General features: G+C 39.9%; 1 protein-coding gene across 6 annotated transcripts in view; it reads right to left on the bottom strand.

Moving 5' to 3' along the window:
* Positions 1–22,917, bottom strand: part of PTPN4 (protein tyrosine phosphatase non-receptor type 4) — a 220,165-nt gene that overhangs the window by 118,071 nt on the left and 79,177 nt on the right. For all 6 annotated transcript variants that reach the window (XM_070423142.1, XM_070423143.1, XM_070423137.1 and 3 more), the window contains 4 exons: positions 22,320–22,364; positions 22,010–22,062; positions 17,937–18,057; positions 13,900–13,987 (listed from right to left, as the gene is read on the bottom strand). In XM_070423142.1, coding sequence (XP_070279243.1) covers positions 13,900–13,987; positions 17,937–18,057; positions 22,010–22,062; positions 22,320–22,364 — 307 coding nt within the window. The remainder of the gene's footprint in view (positions 1–13,899; positions 13,988–17,936; positions 18,058–22,009; positions 22,063–22,319; positions 22,365–22,917) is intronic.

Below are 22,917 nucleotides of genomic sequence, written 5' to 3'. Positions count from 1 at the left end.
CTCAGTGGCAACCCCCACTGCTGAGATACCTCTCAGAACTCAGTTGCTGTCTGTGGGCGCCCAGCCAACCCTTTCGCCCTTCCACCCCTCCTACCAGTCTCTATGTGGTCTCCACTCTCGGTCCTCGGGTATCGGGGTTCTCTCCTGCAAGTCTTCAGTTGATTATTCAGGAAGTTTTTCTGTATTTCAATTGTAATTCCAATTTGTTCCTGGGAGCATGTCCATGCAGCATCCACTTAGTTTTCCACCATTTTTAATCACCTCAAGGAATTATATTTTAGTTTTTTTATTATTCTAACCATTCTCTCATGAAGTGTTCAAACAAATGCAGGTTAAAAACAAAGTTTTGGAAGAACCTATAAACTGGATCTTCTCTTAACTCACAGGGCTGTTTTAAGTATTAAATGAGATTAATAAACGTAAAGCCTTAAGTAGGGTGTCAAGCACTTAGTAAATGCCAAATAGGTGTTTCCTGTTATTATTATCTGTATCCTGTACAGCAAAATCTCTCATAGCCTTCTTTAAATACTCCCTAATCAATCTCTGGTCCTCACTCTATGTCCCAAACTGCTCTTACAAGGCCACCAGGAGCTTACACATTTCTAACCAGGAATCCTCTAACATAGTTTTCGCTTGGCTTCAAAGACACACACGTGTCTTTGACAAAAAGGCTTTCTTTCTATATAAAATGCTACTTCTTCCTGGTGTCATTCCTGGTTCTTCCCCATCTTTCTAAGCCAGGGATGGGCAAACTTTTTGACTCGAGGGCCACAATGGGTTCTTAAACTGGACCGGAGGGCCGGAACAAAAGCATGGATGGAGTGTTTGTGTGAACTAATATAAATTCAAAGTAAACATCATTACATAAAAGGGTACGGTCTTTTTTTTTTAGTTTTATTCATTTCTAACGGGCCGGATCCGGCCTGCGGGCCATAGTTTGCCCATGGCTGTTCTAACCTCTGAATTGCTAAGTGTTCAGCTCCAAGGACCTCTTCCCTTCAATATCTACTAGGCATGTTCCTGCCGTGCTCTCATCTCATCACTTTAAATATCCTATATAAGAAAAGCCCAGCAACTGAATGGCGGAACTACCAGAACGACCGGTTGACCAGTTGCTATGATGTGCAATGACCACCAGGGGGCAGATGCTCAATGCAGGAGCTGCCCCCTGGTGGTCAGTGCGCTCCCACAGCAGGAGCGCTGCTCGGCTGATCGGGATGAGTGGCGCTCCCACAGCAGGCCAATCCCCGCAGACCACGCCCCCCACCCCACCAGTGCAGGAGCAGCGTGCTGAGCAGTAAGGAGTGAGCAGGCGGGCGGTAAGGAGCCAGGGATCCCAAACATCCCCCGAGGGGTTCTGGACTGCGAGTGGGTGCAGGCCGGGCTGAGAATCCCCCTGCCCCAAGTGCAAAAATTTCATGCACTGGGCCTTTAGTTACCTATAAGCTGAAGTTTCCCAAATGTTTATCTCTAGTCCAGACCTCTCCTCTGAACTCCAGTTCCACCTGTTGAACGGCCTATCCTCCTTCATTTGGAATAAAAATCTTCTAAAACTTAGTATGTCCCAAACTAATTCCTGATTCACCCTCTGAAACTTGCTTCTCTCTCATCTTTCCCAACTTAGTGACGTACTCCATTTCTCTATTTAGGCCAAAAACTTTGGAATTATTCCCAAATTCTTTTTCTCTCACACCTCATTACCAACACATCAGTAAATGCTGGCACTTCCATATTCAAAATATATACTGAATCTGACTACTTTTCACCACCGAGTAACTACAACCACCATTATATTTCACGTGGATCTCTGGAACAGTCTCCAGGCTGGTCTGTTCCTTTAGTGCAGTGATGGCGAACCTTTTGAGCTCGGCGTGTCAGCATTTTGAAAAACCCTAACTTAACTCTGGTGCCATGTCGCATATAGAAATTTTTTGATATTTGCAACCAAAGTAAAACAAAGATTTATATTTTTGATATTTATTTTATATATTTAAATGCCATTTAACAAAGAAAAATCAACCAAAAAAATGAGTTCGCGTGTCACCTCTGACACGTGTGTCATAGGTTCGCCATCACTGCTTTAGTGTCTTACAGAATACTCTCAAAACAGCAGTCATTATTGTCTCTTAAAAATGGCTTTGCTTATAATTAAAATCAAAGTCTTTAAAATGTGCTATAAAGTCCTGGTTTGCCTGACCTCATTGATACACTCCTAGCTTGCACTGCAGCAGCCATGCTGTTCTCTTTGCTGTTCCTTGATGTACACTATACCATGGTCTTTCATTGCAATTTTCTTTGCTTAGAACATTCTACGCCTAGATATCAGCATGACTCCTTCAGGTCTGTTTATCTTCTCAGTTAGGCCTTTCCTAACATGATATCCCAGTTTTTATTGTTTCAATCCCCTTTCTCACCTTAATTTATCTGCACTGCATTTATCACTATGTGATATATTACATATTTACTTAACTGCAAGAAAATCCAATATAGAGTAAAATGCACAAGACTTTACACACATGAACTGACATACGTATATACACTTCCCTGTAACCACCACAAACCAACATATATGTATTTTCAAAATTCCAGAAGGCTCCCTCATTAGCCTTCCTGCTAATAATAGCCCTCCATAGGTGACTGCTATTCTGGCTTCTATCAGTATAAACAGGTATTTTGCCTGTTATTGAACTTTAGTTCCAAGGGACCATACACTATGTACTCTAATTACTCAATTATTTTTTTAGTCTGTCTTGTCCATGAGAATACAAGCGGCATGAGGGTCGGGTCATATCCACTTTACTCACTGCTGTTTATACTATCTCTATAACAGGACTTAGAACATAGAAGATGCTCAATAAATATTCAATGAATAATCAAAATAGCATCATTAAGCTTCCTTTCTTGAAACTTTGAAGGGCAAAAGTTATTCTTCAGTAATTATCTTCATCATTATTACAAACTAGAGGCCCAATGCATGAAATTCATGTAGGAGTAGGCCTTCCTTGTCCTGGCTGCCGGCACCGGCCTCCCTCTGGCACCCGAGACTCAAGCTTCCTTCTGGCTGCCAGCAGGCACGCGGGACCTGGGCTTCCCTCGCAGCCCTGGCTTCGTCCAGAAGGTTTTCCAGAAGGATGTCCGGTCTAATTAGCAATTACATTTTTATTATTATAGATAAGATATTCACAATTAAGCCTAAAACTTGATAATTTGTTTTAGGGTTAATTTAGAGCATCCTATACCTAACTAAAAACCAAAAACCAAGCTTCTGTCATTACGCTTACATTTGTATAACTAGAAATCAGTTTAAGTAAACACAGAGTTTACATTATGCTAACATCCTTACAAAACAGAGATTAAACTTGAGGATCCATGGCATAGAGATATTCTTGCTCTATGATGTTCATTTATTCTATGCTCACAGTCTAATAAATACTGATTGATTTTCGGTATAGTGAGCTCTCAAACTATTAATTTAACAAGACATTTAAATTTTTTATTTATTGATTGACTAGAGGCCCGGTGCATGAAATTTGTGCACTCAGGGGGAGGAGGGTTAGCCCTCAGCCCGGCCTATGCCCTCTTGCAGTCTGGAACCCCTTGGGGGATGTCTACCCGCTAACCAGGGGAATAGGCCTAAGCTGGCAGTCAGACATCCCCCTCGCAGCCTGGGAGCCCTCAGAGGATGTGCAACTGATGGCTTAGGTGTGCTCCCCACGGAGAGCAGGCCTAAGCCACAGTGGGACATCCTTAGCACTGCTGAGGAGGCAGGAGAAACTCCCACCACTGCCATTGCACTCGCAGCCCGTCAACCCGTGTGGCTGAGGGGAGCTCCCCCTATGGGAGCACACTGACCACCAGGGGGTAGCTCCTGCGTTGAGCGTCTGCCCCTTGGTGGTCAGTGCGCGTCATAGCGACTGGTCGTTCCGCCATTAGGGTCAATTTGCATATTACCCTTTTATTATATAAGATTTGAGAGAGAGAGAGAGAGAGACAGAGAAAGAGACACACTGATTTGTTGTTCCACTTATTTATGCATTCATTGGTTCATTCCTGTATGTGTCCTGACTGGGGATCGAACTTGCAACCTTGGCATATGGGGACAACACTCTAACCCCGTGGTTGGCAAAATGCGGCTCTTTGGCCCCTTGAGTGTGGCTCTTCCTAAGCCTCAGGAGTACCCTAATTAAGTTAATAACTATGTACCTACCTATAAAGTTTAAGTTTAAAAAACTTGGCTCTCAAAAGAAATTTCAATCGTTGTACTGTTGATTTGGCTCTGTTGACTAATGAGTTTGCCAACCACTGCTCTAACCAACTGATCTACCTAGCCAAGGCCAGCTAGGTAGTACTCCTGATAGTGCTTTTTCCATTTTAAAAGGTCAGAAATTATTTACAAAAATTTAAAACACATGTTCTTTGGTATTGATATATTCCAGTTATTTTTTATTTTCAAGATTACTTTGCTATCCATTATATCATCAACCAATCCTAACCACCAACTTAGGGGTAACTAATTATTATTCTTTCTAGATGAGTGTCTGAGAGAAAGCACAGAGTGTTGGGTAGAAATAATGATAGTATTTGTACCCATGGTTTATTTAGAAGTATGTTTCTTAATTTCCAAATATTTGGAAAATTTTAAAAAAATTATCTTTATTGTTGAAAATATTACAGATGTGCCCTCTTTTCTTTTTTCCCCATTGACCTCCTCCCCTCACACCTGCCCCTCCCCAGCCTTCACTACACTATTGTCTGTGTCCATGAGATATGCATATATGCATATAAGTTCCCAGGTTCATCTCTCCTCCTCCAACCTTCCCACTCCACCTCCCTTCCTCTAAGATTTGTCAGTCTGCCCATGCTTCTATGTCTCTGGATCTATTTTGTTCATTAGATTATTTGGAGAATTTTTAAAGTTATCTTTTTGTCATTGTTTTTAGCTCAACTGCATTGTGCTCAGAAATTATGCATACTCTGAAGTTGTTGGGGATAGTAATCTACATAGAAGTTAAGTTTGCTGACTATAATTTTAAAACCTTCTATATCTTGCTGATTTTCAGAATGTTGTATCAGTGACTGAACAATGAATATTAGAATCCATCACTTCCTTTTGAAATACATTGTTAAGACAATAAAAGGGCAAACCAAAGAGTGGGAGAAAACATCTGCAAATCATATATACAACAAAAGACATATATCTAGAATACATAAATAGCTCTCAAAACACAAGAGCAAGAAAAGAAACTACCAAATTAGACAATGGGCAAAACACCAGAAGAGACATTTATCACAGAAAGTAGGATGTGCAACATCATTAGTCATCAGGGAAATGCAAAATAGAACCATGATGAGATAAAATACACCTATTAGAAAATCTTAAGAAACAAAACAAACAGTACCACATGCTAAAAAGGGTGCGAAACAACTAGAACCAGCAAATAGTGGTGCAATCATTCTAGAAGACAAATTGCCAATTTCACATAAAGCTAAAAATATGCATGTACCATATGACCCGGCAATCCCACTCTGTAGTTTTTACCCTACAGAAATAAAAACTTAAATTCGTACAAAAACTTGTAAATAAGTGTTTGCAGTAGGTCTATTAATAAAAAAAAATTGCTGTCCTTCAGTGGGTAACTGAATAAACAAACCACAGTATATCTAGACAATGGAATAATATTCAACAATAAAAAAAATGAACTATTGATACACACAGTAACTCTGAAAATCTCAAATTCATTACTGAAAGTAAAAGAAGCCAGTCTCAAAACGTAATATACAGAATTCCATTTACAAGACATTTTAGAAAAGACAAAACTAAAGTCTAAAAATAGAGTCCGAAAATAGGTGTAAGTAGAAGGCTGGACTACAATGGGGCAGTGTGAGATTTTTTTGGGGTGATGGAACTGTTCTGTATTCTGATTGCAGTAGTAGTTACATGAATCTATACATGTGTTAAAACTCATACAACTGAACACCCCCCTCCCCACCACCGAAAAACACCAACTATTTAGAATATGTTTAACAGTAAACCAAAACATCCCCCTGCTTCATCTCCCCAAATCATTTCTATTTTCCATTTTACCCTGAAGTTGTCATTCATTCTTTACTTTTATATCCTCTTCCCTTATTCATTTAATCTTCTAGACATACTAACAGTTTTCATTGTGTGAAATAGTCCATGTTCTCCAGTTATTTCAGGTCTTCATTCATGCTGACAGCTCTATAGTGAAAACCACTCCCTTTGCTAGTCTTAGTCATTCTTCTGGCTTCAGTAAATTATTTCTTCTCAGAAGGCTTCCCTACCTCTGGTCCCAGGTTGGATTAGATATTCCTGCCATATGACCCCATAGCAATCTGTACTTTCCCCTTCGTGGCCCCACATATTTAACTGTTAATACATGTTCCATTTTTTTCTCACTCACTATACTATGAGCTCCATGAGGGCAAGGCTAATTGATGTTTTGTTCACTAAGTAATCCTTAGTGCCAACACTGCAAGGTACATAACAGAGCCACCACAATGAATGCACTAAGACTTACATACACACTTTTGCTTCTGATAGTCAATTAAAACTTAAGTATTCTATTTATGTATCCTCTCCCCTCTACTTTTTTGTTCCTGATGCCACAAAATTTCCCTTCATGTTCACTTAACATTTGTACATTTTCTTCCTAAGCTTTTTATATCCACACACAACAGAAACAACCTTTCCTGGCTTTTTTTTGCCTGTACAAAATATGTTTCTGGATAACTCTGACCATTTAAAATTTAAATTACTTTAATCCAGTACTCTACATTTAAGACTTTCTGAGAGAGAGTTTTACAATCTAATAATTTGAATAACAAAATATCTTACCTTAAATTAATAAATAACATGGTTATTTATGTGTAAAATCCAGCCATGTCGCTTAAAAAAGTAAAGTACAAAGCTTTTGCAGAGCAAAAGATATCGCCCACAAAACAAAGAGGCATTCAACCGAATGGGAGATATTTACAAACAGCTCTGACAAGGGGTTAAAATCCAAAAAGAATTCAACACTACACAAACAATCCAAATAAAAAATAAGCAGAAGACCTGAACAGACATCTCTACCAAGACATACAAATGGCAACAGACATATGAAAAGATGCTCAACTTCACTAACTATTAGGGAAATGCAAATCAAAACGATAATGATATACCACCTCACACCTGTTAGAATGGCTACTGTTAATAAGACAGGTGGAAAAGTTGTGGAGAAAAAAAGAACCCTCATTCACTGCTGGTGGGAATGTAAACTGGTATAAACACCATGGAAAACAGTATGGCGGTTCCTAAAAAAAGTAAGAATAGAGTTACCACACCCTGGCTGGGTGGCTCAGTTGATTGGAGCATCATCCTGTACATAGAAAGTTGGTGGGTTCAGTCCCATCGGGGTGCATACAGGAGGCAACCAATCAATGTTTCTCTCTCTTTCCCTTCCCCTCTCTAAAAGTCAATAAAAACAAATCCTCTGGTAAGGATTAAAAAAACAACAGTTAGCATACACCCAGCCATTCCTGTTCTGGTTAGCTACTCGAAAAATTTGAAAACATTTATTAGCAAAGATATATATACCTCCTATATTCAGTGAAGCATTATTCACGGTGGCCAAGACATGGAAACACCAAAGTGTCCTTCGATAGAGGATTGCATAAAGAAGATATGGTACATATATACAATGGAATACTGTATTACTAAACCATAGGAAAAAAATTATATACTGCTATTTGCAACATGAATGAACCTTCAGAATATTACGCTAACTGAAATAAGTCAGTCAGAAAAAGCTAAGAACCATATGATTTCACTCATATGTGGGATATAAAACTGAAACTCACAGACACAGACAAAAGTACGGTGGTTACCAAAGGGAAGAGAATAGGGGATAGTAAAGGGTAAAGGGGCCAAATATATAGTGATGAAAGATGATTTGGCTTTGAGTGTTGGGTACACAATGCAATATACAGATTATGTTGTATCATAGAAATGTACACCTGAAACCTATACAATCTTATTAACCAATGTCACCCCAATAAATTTAATTAAGAAAAATAAAAAAAGGTAGTTTAACACTTTTTGTATTTCCTTGATAGCAGTCAGAGATAACAGATAGCAGTCAAAACTACCTTTACAAAACTGATTAAGAGCCCTGTGTGGTTCAGTGGTTTTGGTGTCCTGTGCACCAAGAAGTTGCCGGTTCCATTCCTGGTCAAGGGCACATGCATGAGTTTCGAGTTGCGAGATGGATCCCCGGTAAGGGGTGTGCAGGAGGTAGCCGATCCATGTTGCACTCTCACACTCGTGTTTCTCTCACTCCCTCCCTCTATCTCTAAAAATCAATAAACTAAAAAAAAAAAAAGAAAGAGAAAAAACTGATGACTAAAATGACTGAATGTAGTGGTCTTTTTATTGTTAACCACAGTTTAGTTCACATATTAAATTTCCACTGGTCTTAAACTTTATTAAAATAAAAACAAAATTTAGTTGCACAAATACTGACCACTATGTTACATTTTAGAGAATCATGTTCAAAGGTAATAGCCTCCAAATAGGGAATGAGGGTGCCAGGGGCACATTTTAAAGAAAAAAGTTCAAGAGAGACTGTGGCAACCATGCCAGAGTTCTGTTATCAGTATGCCAAGGCTACTCTGATCATGGGAATCCTAATCAGAATACCCAAGGATTAAGCAGGTGCAAGGCCACAGCGGTCTCCCAGTACGCTGTGCCCTTCTGTGACCCAAATGACTGATATCACTGTTGGAAACTAGCCATTTTTGTCTCTGGAGTAATATTCAGATTACTGACTAGCTAGGCCGCTGGAGTGTGAAGAATTGTGCTGGAGAGATGGAGCTGGGAGAGAAGCTCGGAGGTAGTTACTATGTGAGGCTACAGAGACCAGTGTGCTGGGCAGGGAAGACAGGAGAAGCTGCTGAACCAGAGAGGCTAGAGAAGCTGCTGAGGCAGAGAGCTTAGGCATCACTATGATGTGAGGTGCTGAGTCTAGGGCAGTGATGGCGAACCTATGACATGCGTGTGTCAGAGGTGACACATGAACTCATTTTGGGTGACACGGATCGACAGAGACAAAAAATTGCATAATTCAAATATTTGTCTCTCGCAACGGCCAGAGTTGGGCATCACTCGAGTAATATTATTACTCACGTTACTCATGATCAATAATGCAATTCTAAAACCGGATTTAAACCTGTACATCGGTGTTGCGTAGCAAAGACACATAGTGAAAACATCCAAGATACATTGTTACAATATTGACATTAACATAAAAAGGTTAAGAATTGCACTATAAAGAGATTAATCTTTACTCATGACATTTTATTTTTACTCGAGTGACAAAATGCCCAATTCTGGAAACGGCCTCATTATTGCCAACATGTGCCTCGGGTAAGCTTCCCGTGCGTTCGGGTGCATTCAGCAAACGGATGCACTTGATCGCCATGTTCGTTAGGAGACGGGAGTGAGAGGGTTAGAAGAAAAAGATATACAGTGCAACAGTGCTCGACGAGACATTCTGTGTGTCAGATAATTGATTATAGCACCATATATTTGCTGGTTATACATACTATCTTTGAATTGTTTTGCACCAGGAGTCAGTGCAACAACACTGCAAAAAGTTAATAGGTAAGAAACCTATCAACCTTTTATAAAAAACGCCGTGATTTATATTTATTTATTTTTGCAGCCTTGTGATGGAGAATCAAAAAAATAAAAAAGCAAGATTGAATGATAAAGGAAGTGGAAGTAGCAGTAGCCGACCCTTTCAAGACATATGGACTGAGATGTACGGGATTGTCGACAGAAACAACAGATTATTGTGCATACCGTGTAATGAAACGGTAGTAAGCAGAACATGGAATGTAAAGAGACATTTTGAAACTAATCATTGTCAGCTCTTGAAAAAAAGTATCGATGAAAGGAAGGAATACATTTCTAGGCAGCTACACCTCTATAAAAGTCAATCAAATTCCATCATTAAATTTGTAAGATGCTTTACAAATTTAACATCAGCAAGTTACTGTATTGCTCACTCCATAGCTCAGCATGGAAAAGCTCTCAGTGACGGAGAATTTATTAAGGGAACATTTCTAAGATGTGCACCAGCTCTATTTTACGATATAAAAAATAAAGATATTATTAAAAGAATTTCTGAGTTACCACTCAGTAGAAATACTATCAAAGACAGAGTAATAGATCTTAACAAAAACGTACATCAATTAAAAAAAGACTTAAATAGTTGTAAATATTTTTCGATTTCTCTTGATGAAACTACTGATGTCACATCAAATGTTTGGTTGACCATTATTGCTAGATATTCTGATGGTCTCACAATGAGAGAAGAGTTGATAAAGTTAGAATCAGTGCCAATAAGTACATCAGAAAACGAAATATGTAAGGTTGTTATAAAAACATTCAGTGACCTAAACATTGATATCTCTAAAATTGTGTCAGTCACGACAGATGGGGCACCAAATATGGTGGGAAAAATGTGGGATTCCTGAAATTGTTTATGGAAGCAATTAGACATCCACTTGTACCTTTTCATTGCATTATCCATCAGGAAGTGTTGTGTGCCAAATCGGGATTCTCAGAATTGAATGATTTAACGTCAGTTGTAACAAAAATTGTGAATTTTATAGCTTCTCGACCCCTTCACAAGCGAGAATTTTCTGTACTTTTACAGGAAGTTGATTCAACCTACAGTGGACTGCTGATGTTCAATAATGTGAGATGGCTGAGTCGAGGTAAAGTACTTGAGCGATTTGTGGAGTGCTTTGAAGAAATTACAGTATTTATTGAGAAGAAGGATCTGGCAAACTTTTCTTAGATCAATGATCATAAGTGGGTCAGCAATTTGATGTTTTTTACAGATCTCTCTGTTCATATGAATGAACTGAACTTAAAATTACAAGGTTTTGGCAAAAGTATTGACGTTATGTTTGGATACATCAAATCTTTTGAAAGTAAACTTAAAATTTTCAAGCGAGATATTGAAACTAAAACTTGTAAGTATTTTCCTTGGATAAAAAAGTATTTCGAGAAGGCCACTACAACGAGTGTAATGGAATCCATACTTATGTACCAGAATATAGTAAACTCATTATTTGAACAGTTCAGCGAAAGATTCGACCAATTTAGAAGCCTAGAACACACCATTAAAATAATTAAGTGTCCGGATGTAGTTGTTTACAGTACTTTGGAATTAAAGGATTTCCAATGGATGCAAATGGACGATTTAGAGATGCAACCTGTAGATTTTCAAGGTAGCATTTGGACTCATGTGTTTGTCGACTTAAGGTCGAAACTTGAAAATCTGGAACGAAATCATTTGAATAATGAAGAAGAGTGCAACTACGAACAAGAAATGTTGAGTGCTTGGAACAGAGTACCTGACACTTTTAGCGAAATAAAAAGTCTAGCGATGGCTTTGCTAACAATTTTTTCATCAACATATTTTTGTGAGACTTTGTTCTCAGCATTAAATAATATTAAAACGAACAAAAGAAACCGGCTAACAGATGAAGTTACTGGCGCATGTTTGGCCTTGAAGTTCACCAAGTATGAACTTGCAATCGAAGAACTAGCAGACAAACTTCAGCACCAAAAAAGTCACTAATTTCTAGTTTTCATACCATTTGATTATCATTGTTTTTATTATTATTTTTTCCTAAATGTACATTGTTTTTCTGTTTTTGTTCATTTTATACATATGTTTTGGTTGATTTTTCTTCGTTAAATGGCATTTAAGTATATAAAATAAATATCAAAAATATAAATCTTTTTTTTTTTTACTATGGTTGCAAATATCAAAAAAAAATTATGAATATTTCTATATGTGACACGGCACCAGAGTTAAGTTAGGGTTTTTCAAAATTTTGACACGCCGAGCCCAAAAGGTTCGCCATCACTGGTCTAGGGGCCAGTGTGCAACTGCTCAGATAATGACTGTGGGTACAGAGACTATTAGAGGTGCGACTATGTGGAAAAGGTATCTATTCACCACCCATGTACGGCTGCCTGATTGAGATACTGTTATGAAGGACTGTCTTGTCTAATGGCTTATGGCCACTGGCTTCTGCAATAAAAACTCATTCTTACACACCCACAACCTCTCATGGCTTCTCTAAGACCTGATGTCCAAGGAGGTCCAGCCCTAGGCAGAGGTGGTCAGACCCAACAACTGCATCTAGTGGATGGAAGATAAAAGAGGAACCTGGACTCAAGTTCCCAATAGTTCGTCGTACAGTGGGCAGGGTTCGAGAAGGAACCTGCCCTGGCATAGTGGGGAAGAATTTAGAAGAATATATGGATTCAGAGCAACTCAGAGCACCAGAGCTGAGCAGTGCTCTTGCTGTCTATGACAGAGACTTACACATTTTAAATGGCGTTACACAGATTTCCAAGTCACAAATACTAAGAATGATCAGATATAGTAACGTTAGGAAAGCAAATTATTCTGTTTTTAAAAAAATTTTTTTTTTAATTGGTATCAGGGAGTAATGGGGGGAGAGGGAGGGAGAGAAAGAGAGAGAGAGAGAAAGAGAGAGAGAGAGAGAGAGAGGAACATCAATGATGAGAGAATCAGTTGCCTCTTGTATGCCCCCCAATGGGGGTCAAGCCCACAATCCAGGCATGTGCCCTGACCAGGAATTGAACTATGACCTCCTGGTTCACAGGTCAACGCTCAATCACTGAGCCATGACGGCTAGGCTCATTGTATTTGTAAAGGAGAGACTGACATAAGCTTTGTGAAATATAAGACTTAGTGCTCCTCTCAGAACATAACCAGGTGAGGCCCTAAACAATAAAACCATTATATGAAGTAGAACTTTGAATTCTCAAACCATTGTTTGTCTGTGTATATCTATAAATTAAAATAAATTCAAAATAACTAAACAAAACTTATCTCCCTTTCAGGCTGCTATTCTTATTAGGCTCAGCAATTTGTCCCAAGAGAATGTAAAACCTATCACCAACATAACCGAAGATTACCTATATATTCCCACTTTTCACTGGTTACAGATAATAGCTGTACTCCAGTTACTTCTACAGAAATATAACCTCTCGATAAAATATGAGAAGGAATCCAGGTGTACTAAGAATAGCCACTCACAAATATCCTTATGGCAGGAGGATATAGTCTTTTGGAAGCAGCCACGTTTGACTCAATTAAAAAAAAAAAGTGCTGTGGGGAAGCTAGTGATCATAATTCCACCTTTTTAAAAAATATTTTTTAATTGATTTTTTTAGAGCGAAGAGGAGAGGGAGAGAGAAACATCCATTGGCTGCCTCCTGCATCCAGGAGCCCACAATCCAGGCATGTGCCCTGACTGGGAATCGAACTGCAACCGCTCAACCCACTGAGCAACACCAGCCAGTTAATGAAGGGATTTGGGGGGAAGGGGACAGCCAAAATATATTAATATGCTTCATTTGTGCTTTAGAAATAAAAATGTTTAACATCGCTAAATGATGAAAGTAAAATAAGTGTGGTGAAAGCATCTTTTATGATAATGCTTATCAAAAAGAGTTAAATATATAAAAAATTAATTTTCCTATAACTTAATCTTTATTTTTAAAATAAAAATTCTAAAGGTACCATCTCCTATGCTCTGCAGAAATTATGACTACATAAATCACTTCCTTGAAGAAAAATAACATCAAAAATCTACTTCAACCATTTTCATTAGGTATTGAATCTTAAGGGAGTGTGAAAATACTTACACTTAAAGGAAATTTTCAGTGTAACTATACTGGCAGCACTTACTAGTTACTACATTTGTTACCTAATGCTATTAGGCATTACTATGTCAACAGAGCCTAACTCATCAATATCAAAGTAAGATTTCTTCACTTACCCTTGCATAGTGGAATTCAACTCCATAGAGTTCTAAGGTACGTGCTGTGTTCAGGTAATTAAATTCTGCTTCTGCAGGAGATAAGCCTCTGTAAAGACATCATTAGGTTAAAAATTAAATCAATCACAAATATGGCCAAATTGAAAAGGCTATTTATCTGGACATTTTTCAGCATCCTAATTAAATCTTTTACAAAACACCATTCATGACCGCTCCTCTTAGTTATGTACAGTAACATCTAACTCATCTAACTTTGAATTCTCAAACCATTGTGTTACATTTTCAGTAACACAAATTATTATTTTGTACAATATTTTCTTATTTTTGAAAAATATAAGAATTCATTAAGTTTTAAAAGTTCACAGCTGCTCCTATGGCTGTTAGAAAGTCACTCATTCCCAGACATAACTTAGTGTGTTTATATACATCTGCATTTAAATTACACAGACTGCTTCTGAAACACATAGATTCTGAGACAAACTCTTGGGCAGTGTTTCTCAGAGAATGGTGCACAGACAGGCATTGATTCATAACAAATATGGAAACTGAGAGAATCAGAGTTTTATAGAATTTTGGTGGAGTAATTTCATGTCTGTTGAATCTAACAAAAAAATGGCTTGTAATTTTTTGTCTTTATTTCTCCATTTTACTTTTCTGTTAATTCATTTTTATTATATACTAGAGGCCCAATGCACGAAATTCATGCAAGAGTAGGCCTCCCCCCCCCCCCCCCCCCCCCCCCCCCGGCTGCCAGCACCGGCACCAGCTTCCCTCTGGCACCCGGGACCTGGGCTTCTCTCTAGCCACCAGCAGGCACCCAGGACCCGGGCAGCCCCAGCTTCATCCGGAAGGTCGCCTGGAAGAACGTCGGTCTAATTAGCATATTATGCTTTTATTATTATAGAAGATTTTAGAAGTATTGTTCCATGACAGAGTAGAGAAAAATTAGTCTTTCACAACAGATAGTAAACATCCCCTGTGATTCTTATAAACACAAGTTTTAGAACTATAATTTTAAATGCCTTTAAAAACTGACTTACCTCTACATTATATATACTGTTCTAACAACCTTAGTTATCTGTTGTTATCAGACTACAGCAGAGCAAGAGCAGCAAATTACAAAAACAAAGATATAAGCCTCTCATTCACTACTGATACTAAAAAAGGACCAAGAGCCTGCCAATTTATGATAAAAATGAGATTCCTCAAAAAAAGCAGATATATTTCAGATGTCTACAATTCAATTAAGCTAAATATTCTATCTTTCCCACACCATCGCCAGTTAAACTAGATGATTCTATTTTTTTCTTTGTTTAAAGAGTTGAAGAATCACTTCTTTAAACCAAACTGAAATATATAATTAATACCTTGTTAAATTTATAATCTTTTTCCTTGCAGGAGACTTTTCATTATTGGTAAATTTTTTATAAATTGGGTTTATCTTCAAATCCTTGATTTGGATATGCTATGTATAGAACTTTCATTATAAATGGCATTTACTTTTTGACCAAAATAACTCCCTTACCACATTAGGCCAGTCTTAATATTCTCATTCAGGAGTCTTATTTCAGATTAGGGTCAGCAAACTTTTACTGGAAAGAGCTAGCTTTCAAGCCATATGGTCTCTGTTGCAACTACTAAACACGGCTGTTATTTGAAAGCAACCACAGACAACATGTAGACGAATAAGGGAATCTATCTTCCAGGAAGTGCTCATTTATGGACACAAATTAGGATTTCTCAATATGTCATGTGCCACAAAATGTTATTATTTTAAAATTTTTTTCCCAACCACTTAAACCATACAAACCATTCTTATCCCATGGGACATAAAAAATAGGCAGTGGGCTATAGTTTGCCAATGTGTATTAAATAAATAAGGCCATTACCAAATAAAAGTTTCTTTAATAGTCAGAGCTAACTCTGACTGGTGTGACTAAGTTGGTTGGAGCATCATTCTATACACTGAAAGGTCTTGCACATCATCCCAGTCAGGGCACATCCCTAGGTTGTGAGTTTGATCTCCAGTTGGGGCATGTATGAGAGGCAACCAATCGACATTTCTCTCTCATATCAATGTTTCTCTCTTTCTCTCTGTCTCCCTCTGTCTAAAAATCAATTAAATAAAATGATAATAATAATTACTATTATTATTAGTGAGAAAAAACAATAAATATAATAATAACTAATATTTCTTCAGTGCTTACTATGTGCTAGGCGCTGTCTTGAATACTTTATGTATAAACTTACTTAATCCCTACAATAACTTCAGAGGTAGGTAACTTTTATTATTCCCAATTTACATATGAGGAAACAGAGACATAGAACCATCTGGCCAAGGTTACATGATAGTATGGAACCTTACCAGAATTCCAATCCAGACATTCTGGCTTGAGTTCACACTCTCAGCCAATATGCAACACCACCTTAACTTCCACATGAGTAATTTGAACGGTATGTTAAAGCAAAACTGATCTCCGACCCAATAAACAATATTACCTTCTATTCAAAACCATAGCTCTCTTCTTGAAAAAGATTATGTAACAGAATATTAGACATAAAATATCAAAGTTGAATACTGTAATGAGCGAAAAATTGCTACTATCTTTAAAGTGCTATTTTTTTATTAATTAAGTACTATATAAAGTTCCTTTTCTCCTCTTGGCTCATTATTACTAAAAAAAAAAAAAGTCCCTTCATACAGCTAAAAACGGAAAAAGAATTGGTAAGTAGACTGTGAACATATGATTAATATTCTAAAATTCCTGGCAACTTTATATAATAAAAATCACCTTAATATATTTATATAAAATATAAAACTTTATTTAATGAAAAGATTATAGCCTATCTGGTGTGGTTAGTGGTTAGTGTGAGGCCCTGCACACTGAAGGGTCGCAGGTTCGATTCCTGGTCAAGGGCATATGCCTGGATTGTGGGTTCGCTCTCCACTCCCTGTCAGGGTGCATGCGACCAGTTGATGTGTCTCAAATCAATGTATTTTTTCCTCCCTCCCTCCTTTCCACTATCTCTGAACAGCACTGGAAAAAATATCCTCAGGTGAAGGTTAAAAAAAAGTTTATATAATGAAAACTAGCAATTCTATATAATAAAAGAGTAATATGCAAATTGACCCTAATAGAAGAATGACTGGGAATGACTGGGCACCATGACACACACTGACCACCAGGGGGCAGATGCTCAATGCAGGAGCTGCCCCCTGGTGGTCAGTGCACTCCCACAGGGGGAGCTCTGCTCAGCCACAAGCCAGGCTGATGGCTGCCAGCACAGTGGTGGTGGCGGGAGCCTCTCCTGCCTCCTCAGCAGTGCTAAGGATGTCCAACTGCAGCTTAGGCCTGCTCCCCGCTGGCAAGTGGACATCCCCTGAGGGATCCCGGGCTGCCAGAGGAATGTCTGACTGCCAGCTTAGTCCGATCCCCCGGGAAGCGGGCCTAAGCCAGCAGGTGGACATTCCCTGAGGGGTCCCAGACTGTGAGAAGACACAGGCTGGGCAGAGGGACCCCCCTGAGAGCACAAATTTTTGTGCACCGGGCCGCTAGTTTTATATAATAGCAAATAAATTTCTGTTTACATATACCTTTATAGTTCTTAGTAAAAATGAAAACAAGTCTCACATGAAATAAGCAATGGTTTTTCTTTTAAATTGATCAGCTATATTTCTTTATAACAATTATACTATTTTATATAATAGTAACTGTTCTACATAAAGTAAATATAGCAATTATATTAAAAAAGTTTAAAACATTTCTCTAGAAAAGATGCCATTAAGAAATTTACCACCTTAGCTGGTTGCTCAATGGTTAGGGCACTGGGTCTCGGATTCAATTTCAGTCAAAGGCTCAAACCCTGACCCAGTCAGGGCTTGTGTGGTATGCAAGCAATCGACATCTCTCTCTCTCACATCGATGTTTCTCTCTCTGTCTCCCTCTTCCTTCCACTCTTTCTAAAAATATCCTCGGGTGAAGATTAACCCGCCAAAAAAATTTACCAAATAAGCAGAAAAGTAAATAAATCCTTACGTATGTTGCTGATGTAATTTTGCAATTTCTTTTTCAAACTCTTGAGGTTGATTAGGAATGAAAGAATAATCTGAGAGGTAGCCTGGCAAGTTTTCTGACTGGTTGTAGTCTCCAAATTCAGCTAATAAATGAAAGAAAAATATTCACTTTAATAAACACATTTTTTAATGTTTATAGCCAAATCAGCAAAGTCATGAATTACATTATATTTCTGGGAGTAAAATATTTGTATTTCTACTGTTACCATTTAAACAAGTTATAACAATACATATAACATTCTTCTAGATTTAAAACACCTTGAGAATTTTTTTCTGGAATTGAAGTAATTGCTAACTAACTGGAAGTGTCATTACATTTCCTCTGCAGTCACTTCTGCACAGCAACTTATGTCTAAAGAACTTATACATTAAATGCAATGTACTCTTAATACAGACCATCTTAATATATGAAAACCCAGGGCCCGTAACATCCAAAATGATCAAAGGCTCGACCGACCAGAAGTCAGTGCTGGGTTGCCATGGGGACCCAGCACTGACTGCCGCCGCTGTAGGCACCCCGACACAGCACTGACTGCCGAGGGGGCTGTGGATCAGTCCCGAAGAGAGGACTGGAGAGGAAAGCAGGGATTGATCCGTAGTCTCCGTGGCAGTTGTTGATCAGCAGTTGCCTCTCTCTCACTCCGAGCTTGGCCAGCATCCACGCCTCTCTTTCTCTTGGACCTCTGCAGATCAGCCCCACCTCTCTGATCAGGTCTGTTGATAGGCCCGGAGATGCTAATTGTCATAGAAACTGACCAATCAGAACCAAATCTGGGTAAAGTGTGAGGAGCCAATGGCTGCCTAGGAGGCGGAGCTTTTGATGCTGACTGGCATAGAAACTGACCAATCAGAACCTAATCTGGGTGAACTGTGAAGGCAGAACCTAAGGTGGGGGCTAAGGAGGGGTTTTAAGGGCAACAGCTGTTTGGTGTAAGGTAAGAAAAAAGTTCAATTTTTTAATGACCAGTTTGGCAGTATAATGCATATGGCTCGCTATCAGTCCAGATATAGGGATTATGTATTTTTGTCTGCCAAGAGCATCTCCTCCTAATGAAAAAGGCTCCCCCCCCCCCACCCCATTTAAGCAATCCTATCCTATATAATGTATCTATACCACTAAAAGGGTAATATTGTAATTAGACCAGTTCAACCGGACATCTTCCAGATATCCCACTTCCTTCCAGACAAAGCTATGGTGGTGGTGGCTGAGGCAGAGGCCGTTAGGGGTGATCAGGCCGGCAGGGTAGGACAGCTGGGGGCGAGATCAGGCCGGCAGGGGAGGGCCATTGCGGATGATCAGGCAGGCAGAGGCAGTTAGGGGTGAGATCAGGCCAGTAGTGGAGGGCAGTTGGGGGCGAGATCAGGTTGGCAGGGGAGGGCAGTTAGAGGATATCAGGCAAGCAGGCAGAGGCAGTTAGGGGTGGTCAGGCAAGTGAGCGGTTAGGATCCAGCAGTCCCAGATTACGAGAGGGATGTCCGACCGCCAGTTTAGGCCCCACAGGGATCAGGCCTAAATCGGGGGTCGGACATCCCCCAAGGGGTCCCCGATAGAAGAGGATGCAGGCTGGGCTGAGGGAACCCCCCTCCTGTGCATGAATTTCGTGCATTGGGCCACTAGTCTATATATATAAAAACCCAGCGACCATTACAGCGGCATGACCAGGACAACCAGAACATCCGGTGGCTATGATACGCACTGTGGCAGCCAACCAGCCTGATCTGGGCCAGATCGCCCCCAATACCCTGATCAGGGCAGGGCCAGCCGGCCAACTGCCTTGGCTGGCAGAAATATGGAGTCCAGGGACCTTGGAGGTGCTCAGTCTCAGGCAGCCGCACGGGCAAAGTTCTCCTTTGGTGGAAGTGAACCTGGGATTAGGGTGCCGGAATCAGGGATGGGGTGGGGAGGCTTTCCTGGTGACCACAGAAGTCCCCGCAGGGCGAGCACAGCACCCAGGCGTCTGGCCCCGGTCTGAGCAGCGGCAGGAATAGGGGCCACGGGGCGGCAGCACATAGGAACCAGGAGGCGCAAGGCCCAACGTGGGCTCTTACCCCGCCTGCTGGGCCGAGCAGCACCAGCAGGTGGGTCATGGTGTGCAGTGAGGCGCTTGGCTGCCAACCGGAGGGGAAGAGAGCCAGGAGGGCAATGCTCAGTGCCAGCCAGAGCCCCGAGCGGCGTGGGCGGGGCCCGAGCTGGAAACCCTGGCAGAGTGGGTGGGGCTGCAGCCCCAATGCCTTTTCAGCCTTGGCCTTGGAATTCTGTGGGGAATCACTGTACTGGCTACCAGTGCATCAGATGTCAGCCCTGCTTCAAGAGAGAAGACATAGCGGAAAGTGGCAAGGCCACAGGAGAAATGGGAAATGTTGTTGCCATTTTCGGGAAACACAGCTGCCACAGTCTTCAGTAAATATGAACAGATAACCTTTGGTCTCCGTTCTACAGAAGAAGCTGAGTCTCAAAGAAGGGAGCCTTCTGCAACACCTCACCCACTTCTCATACCTGACCCTGTGCAGCATTGTTTTCGTTAGAAGTAGAGGATCCAAAATGTTTTTAGATCTTTGCTATATTAGGCAGGAAAGAATTTAGCACAGTGAATTGGTGCTTGGGAAATCATCAGAAAACTGGAGGAGTGGGTATTAGGCTGGGCCCCCAGGAAAGATTCCCTGCTCAGAGGGAGGAGCTGCCCCCTCAGACACAACTGAATACTAGGACACTCTGGAGCAGCTGTGACCCGAGTATCAGGAAACTGCTGCCACCGCAAGTGCCCCCAGCCCCACAAGTGCCCCCTAGCTCCCACAAAACAGGTCAATGGACACTGCCTCTGTCACAACTGCCTGTGCACAGCCTGGATTCTGCTGTAGAAAACCTCCACATCTCTGCAAACATGATCACCAGCAGCAAACAGCCCAAACTGCAGGAAGATGCCTCTGCCCTACTTCTGCCTTCAAAATATTGTGCAAGTGCATCCAATCGGCAGAAACGAATTCATATCCAGAAACCTAGTTGCAAAGGAGTTTGGGCAATTTCAGACTTTCATCTAGGAGTGAGATCTTGCCAATGTACCTCATGTGCCTGGTATTGATAAAAATGGGACCCGGCTGGTGGGGCTCAGTGGTTGAGCATCGACCCATGAATCAGGAGGTCACGATCTGATTCCTAGTCAGGTTTCGGGCTAGATCCCCAGTAGGGGGCGTGCAGGAGGCAGCTGATCAATGACTCTCATCACTGATGTTTCTCTCTCTCTCTCCCTCTCCCTTCCTCTGAAATCAATAAATATTTCTTTGAAAAATGGGGTCATGCTGTATATATGTGTTATAACGAGTTTTTCACTTCATAGATCACTAATGTCCTTCCTGTTAAAACCATACTTACAGAACATTTTTTATCATTCATTTTAATAGATCTCAGAGAGAAGAAGGGAGAGAGAAAGAAACATTATTCGGTTGTTTCCTGCACTCACTGGACTGGGTATTGAATCTGCAACCTGGGCATGTGCCCTGACTGGCAATCGATTCACCGATTCTGGTGTATGGGACGATGCTATGCTAGTACCCTGACCCCAAATTCTAGCTTCCAGAACTGTGAGAGATACATTTCTGTTGTTAAAGCCACACAAATTTATGATATTTTGTTATGGCTAAGCTAATCCTATAAAATAAAAGTCCAGCGACCAGATAGCAGATGACCGGAATGACTGGAACAATTGAGGCCCCTTGCCCTGGCTGGCCCCACCCCGAATCGGCCCCCATTGGGGTGGGCCGATTGGACCCCACCAGTGCACGAATTCGTGCACCAGGCCTCTAGTGTAATTATATGTTATTTGCCGGCCCTGGCCGGTGTGGCTAAGTTGGTTGGAGCTTTGTACAGAGCACCTGAAGGTCATAAGTTCGATTCCCAGTATGGGCACATGCCTGGGTTATGAGTTCCATCCCCGATTGGGGTGAGTATGGGAGGCAACTGATCAATGTATCTCTCTCTCTCCCCCTTCCTCCATCTCGAAAAATCAATAAAAAATAAAATCCTGGGCTGATACTTACACTGAACAGCAAATGAAGCCAAAAGGGCAGCCGTATTATAAGGACAGGGCAATCTAATAAAACAAAACAGAAAATACATAGCCCAAAGTTACACACAATGATTTCAAAAGCATGATAATTTATAATATACTAGTTACACTTGAAATTTCCATGTTGACTTATATTTTAACTATTAAGTAATGAACTTATTTGATGAAAGGAATTAATGTTATATGTAACCTTTTTTCAATATTTTGCAAAGGTCTTGAATTTCTTAATATAGAACTAAGAGTATTCTTAAACTTATTACTAAAAATGTATAATAGCCCACCTTCCAGTAAGAATGTCTTGTTTAATTTGCAAAAAATACTGGTACCTTAAAAAAAAAAAAGATAGTTAGCATTTATTGGAATTATAGCATTTAGATATTAAAAACTATATACTTATATTAACAAATAAAAATTTAAATATTTACATATTTACTTCAATAATGTACATATTAACACAAGATATTTTAAAAATAAGCTTTCATAAATTCATGAATCCAAGTTTTAAAATTGTTTGATAAATGAAATTTTGTACTGCAACTGTACTGTTTCCACTAGATCCATTATAAAACTCCTAACGCTTGTTAAGAGTTACATGACCTAGGGAGAAGATTAGAGAGAAATACTCTAAGGATTGGTGTATGCAGAAAGTATGCTGGGAAGCACAGCAGACATAGGAGAGCTGACAGTAACAATGCACTAGAGACCAGTAGAAGAAAATCATTCTTTCTGCTCAGATGGGAAGCCAACTTCAAGAACAGGCCTGTGTGCTGATTATCTTATGGCAGCAAGAAGCTACTGACTTCAGAAAAGCACCTTTCCCTCTTCATATGAGTTAAGAAACCTCTCTTTGATTAAATAAAAACAAAAAACCCACATAAG

The sequence above is a fragment of the Myotis yumanensis genome, unplaced genomic scaffold (assembly GCF_028538775.1).
Source record: "Myotis yumanensis isolate MYYU_CA2020_CCGP unplaced genomic scaffold, mMyoYum1.0.hap1 SCAF_8, whole genome shotgun sequence".
Classification (NCBI taxonomy): Eukaryota; Metazoa; Chordata; class Mammalia; order Chiroptera; family Vespertilionidae; genus Myotis; species Myotis yumanensis.
The sequence above is the reverse complement of the archived record's forward strand: the minus strand, read 5'-3'. Positions and strand labels throughout refer to the sequence as shown.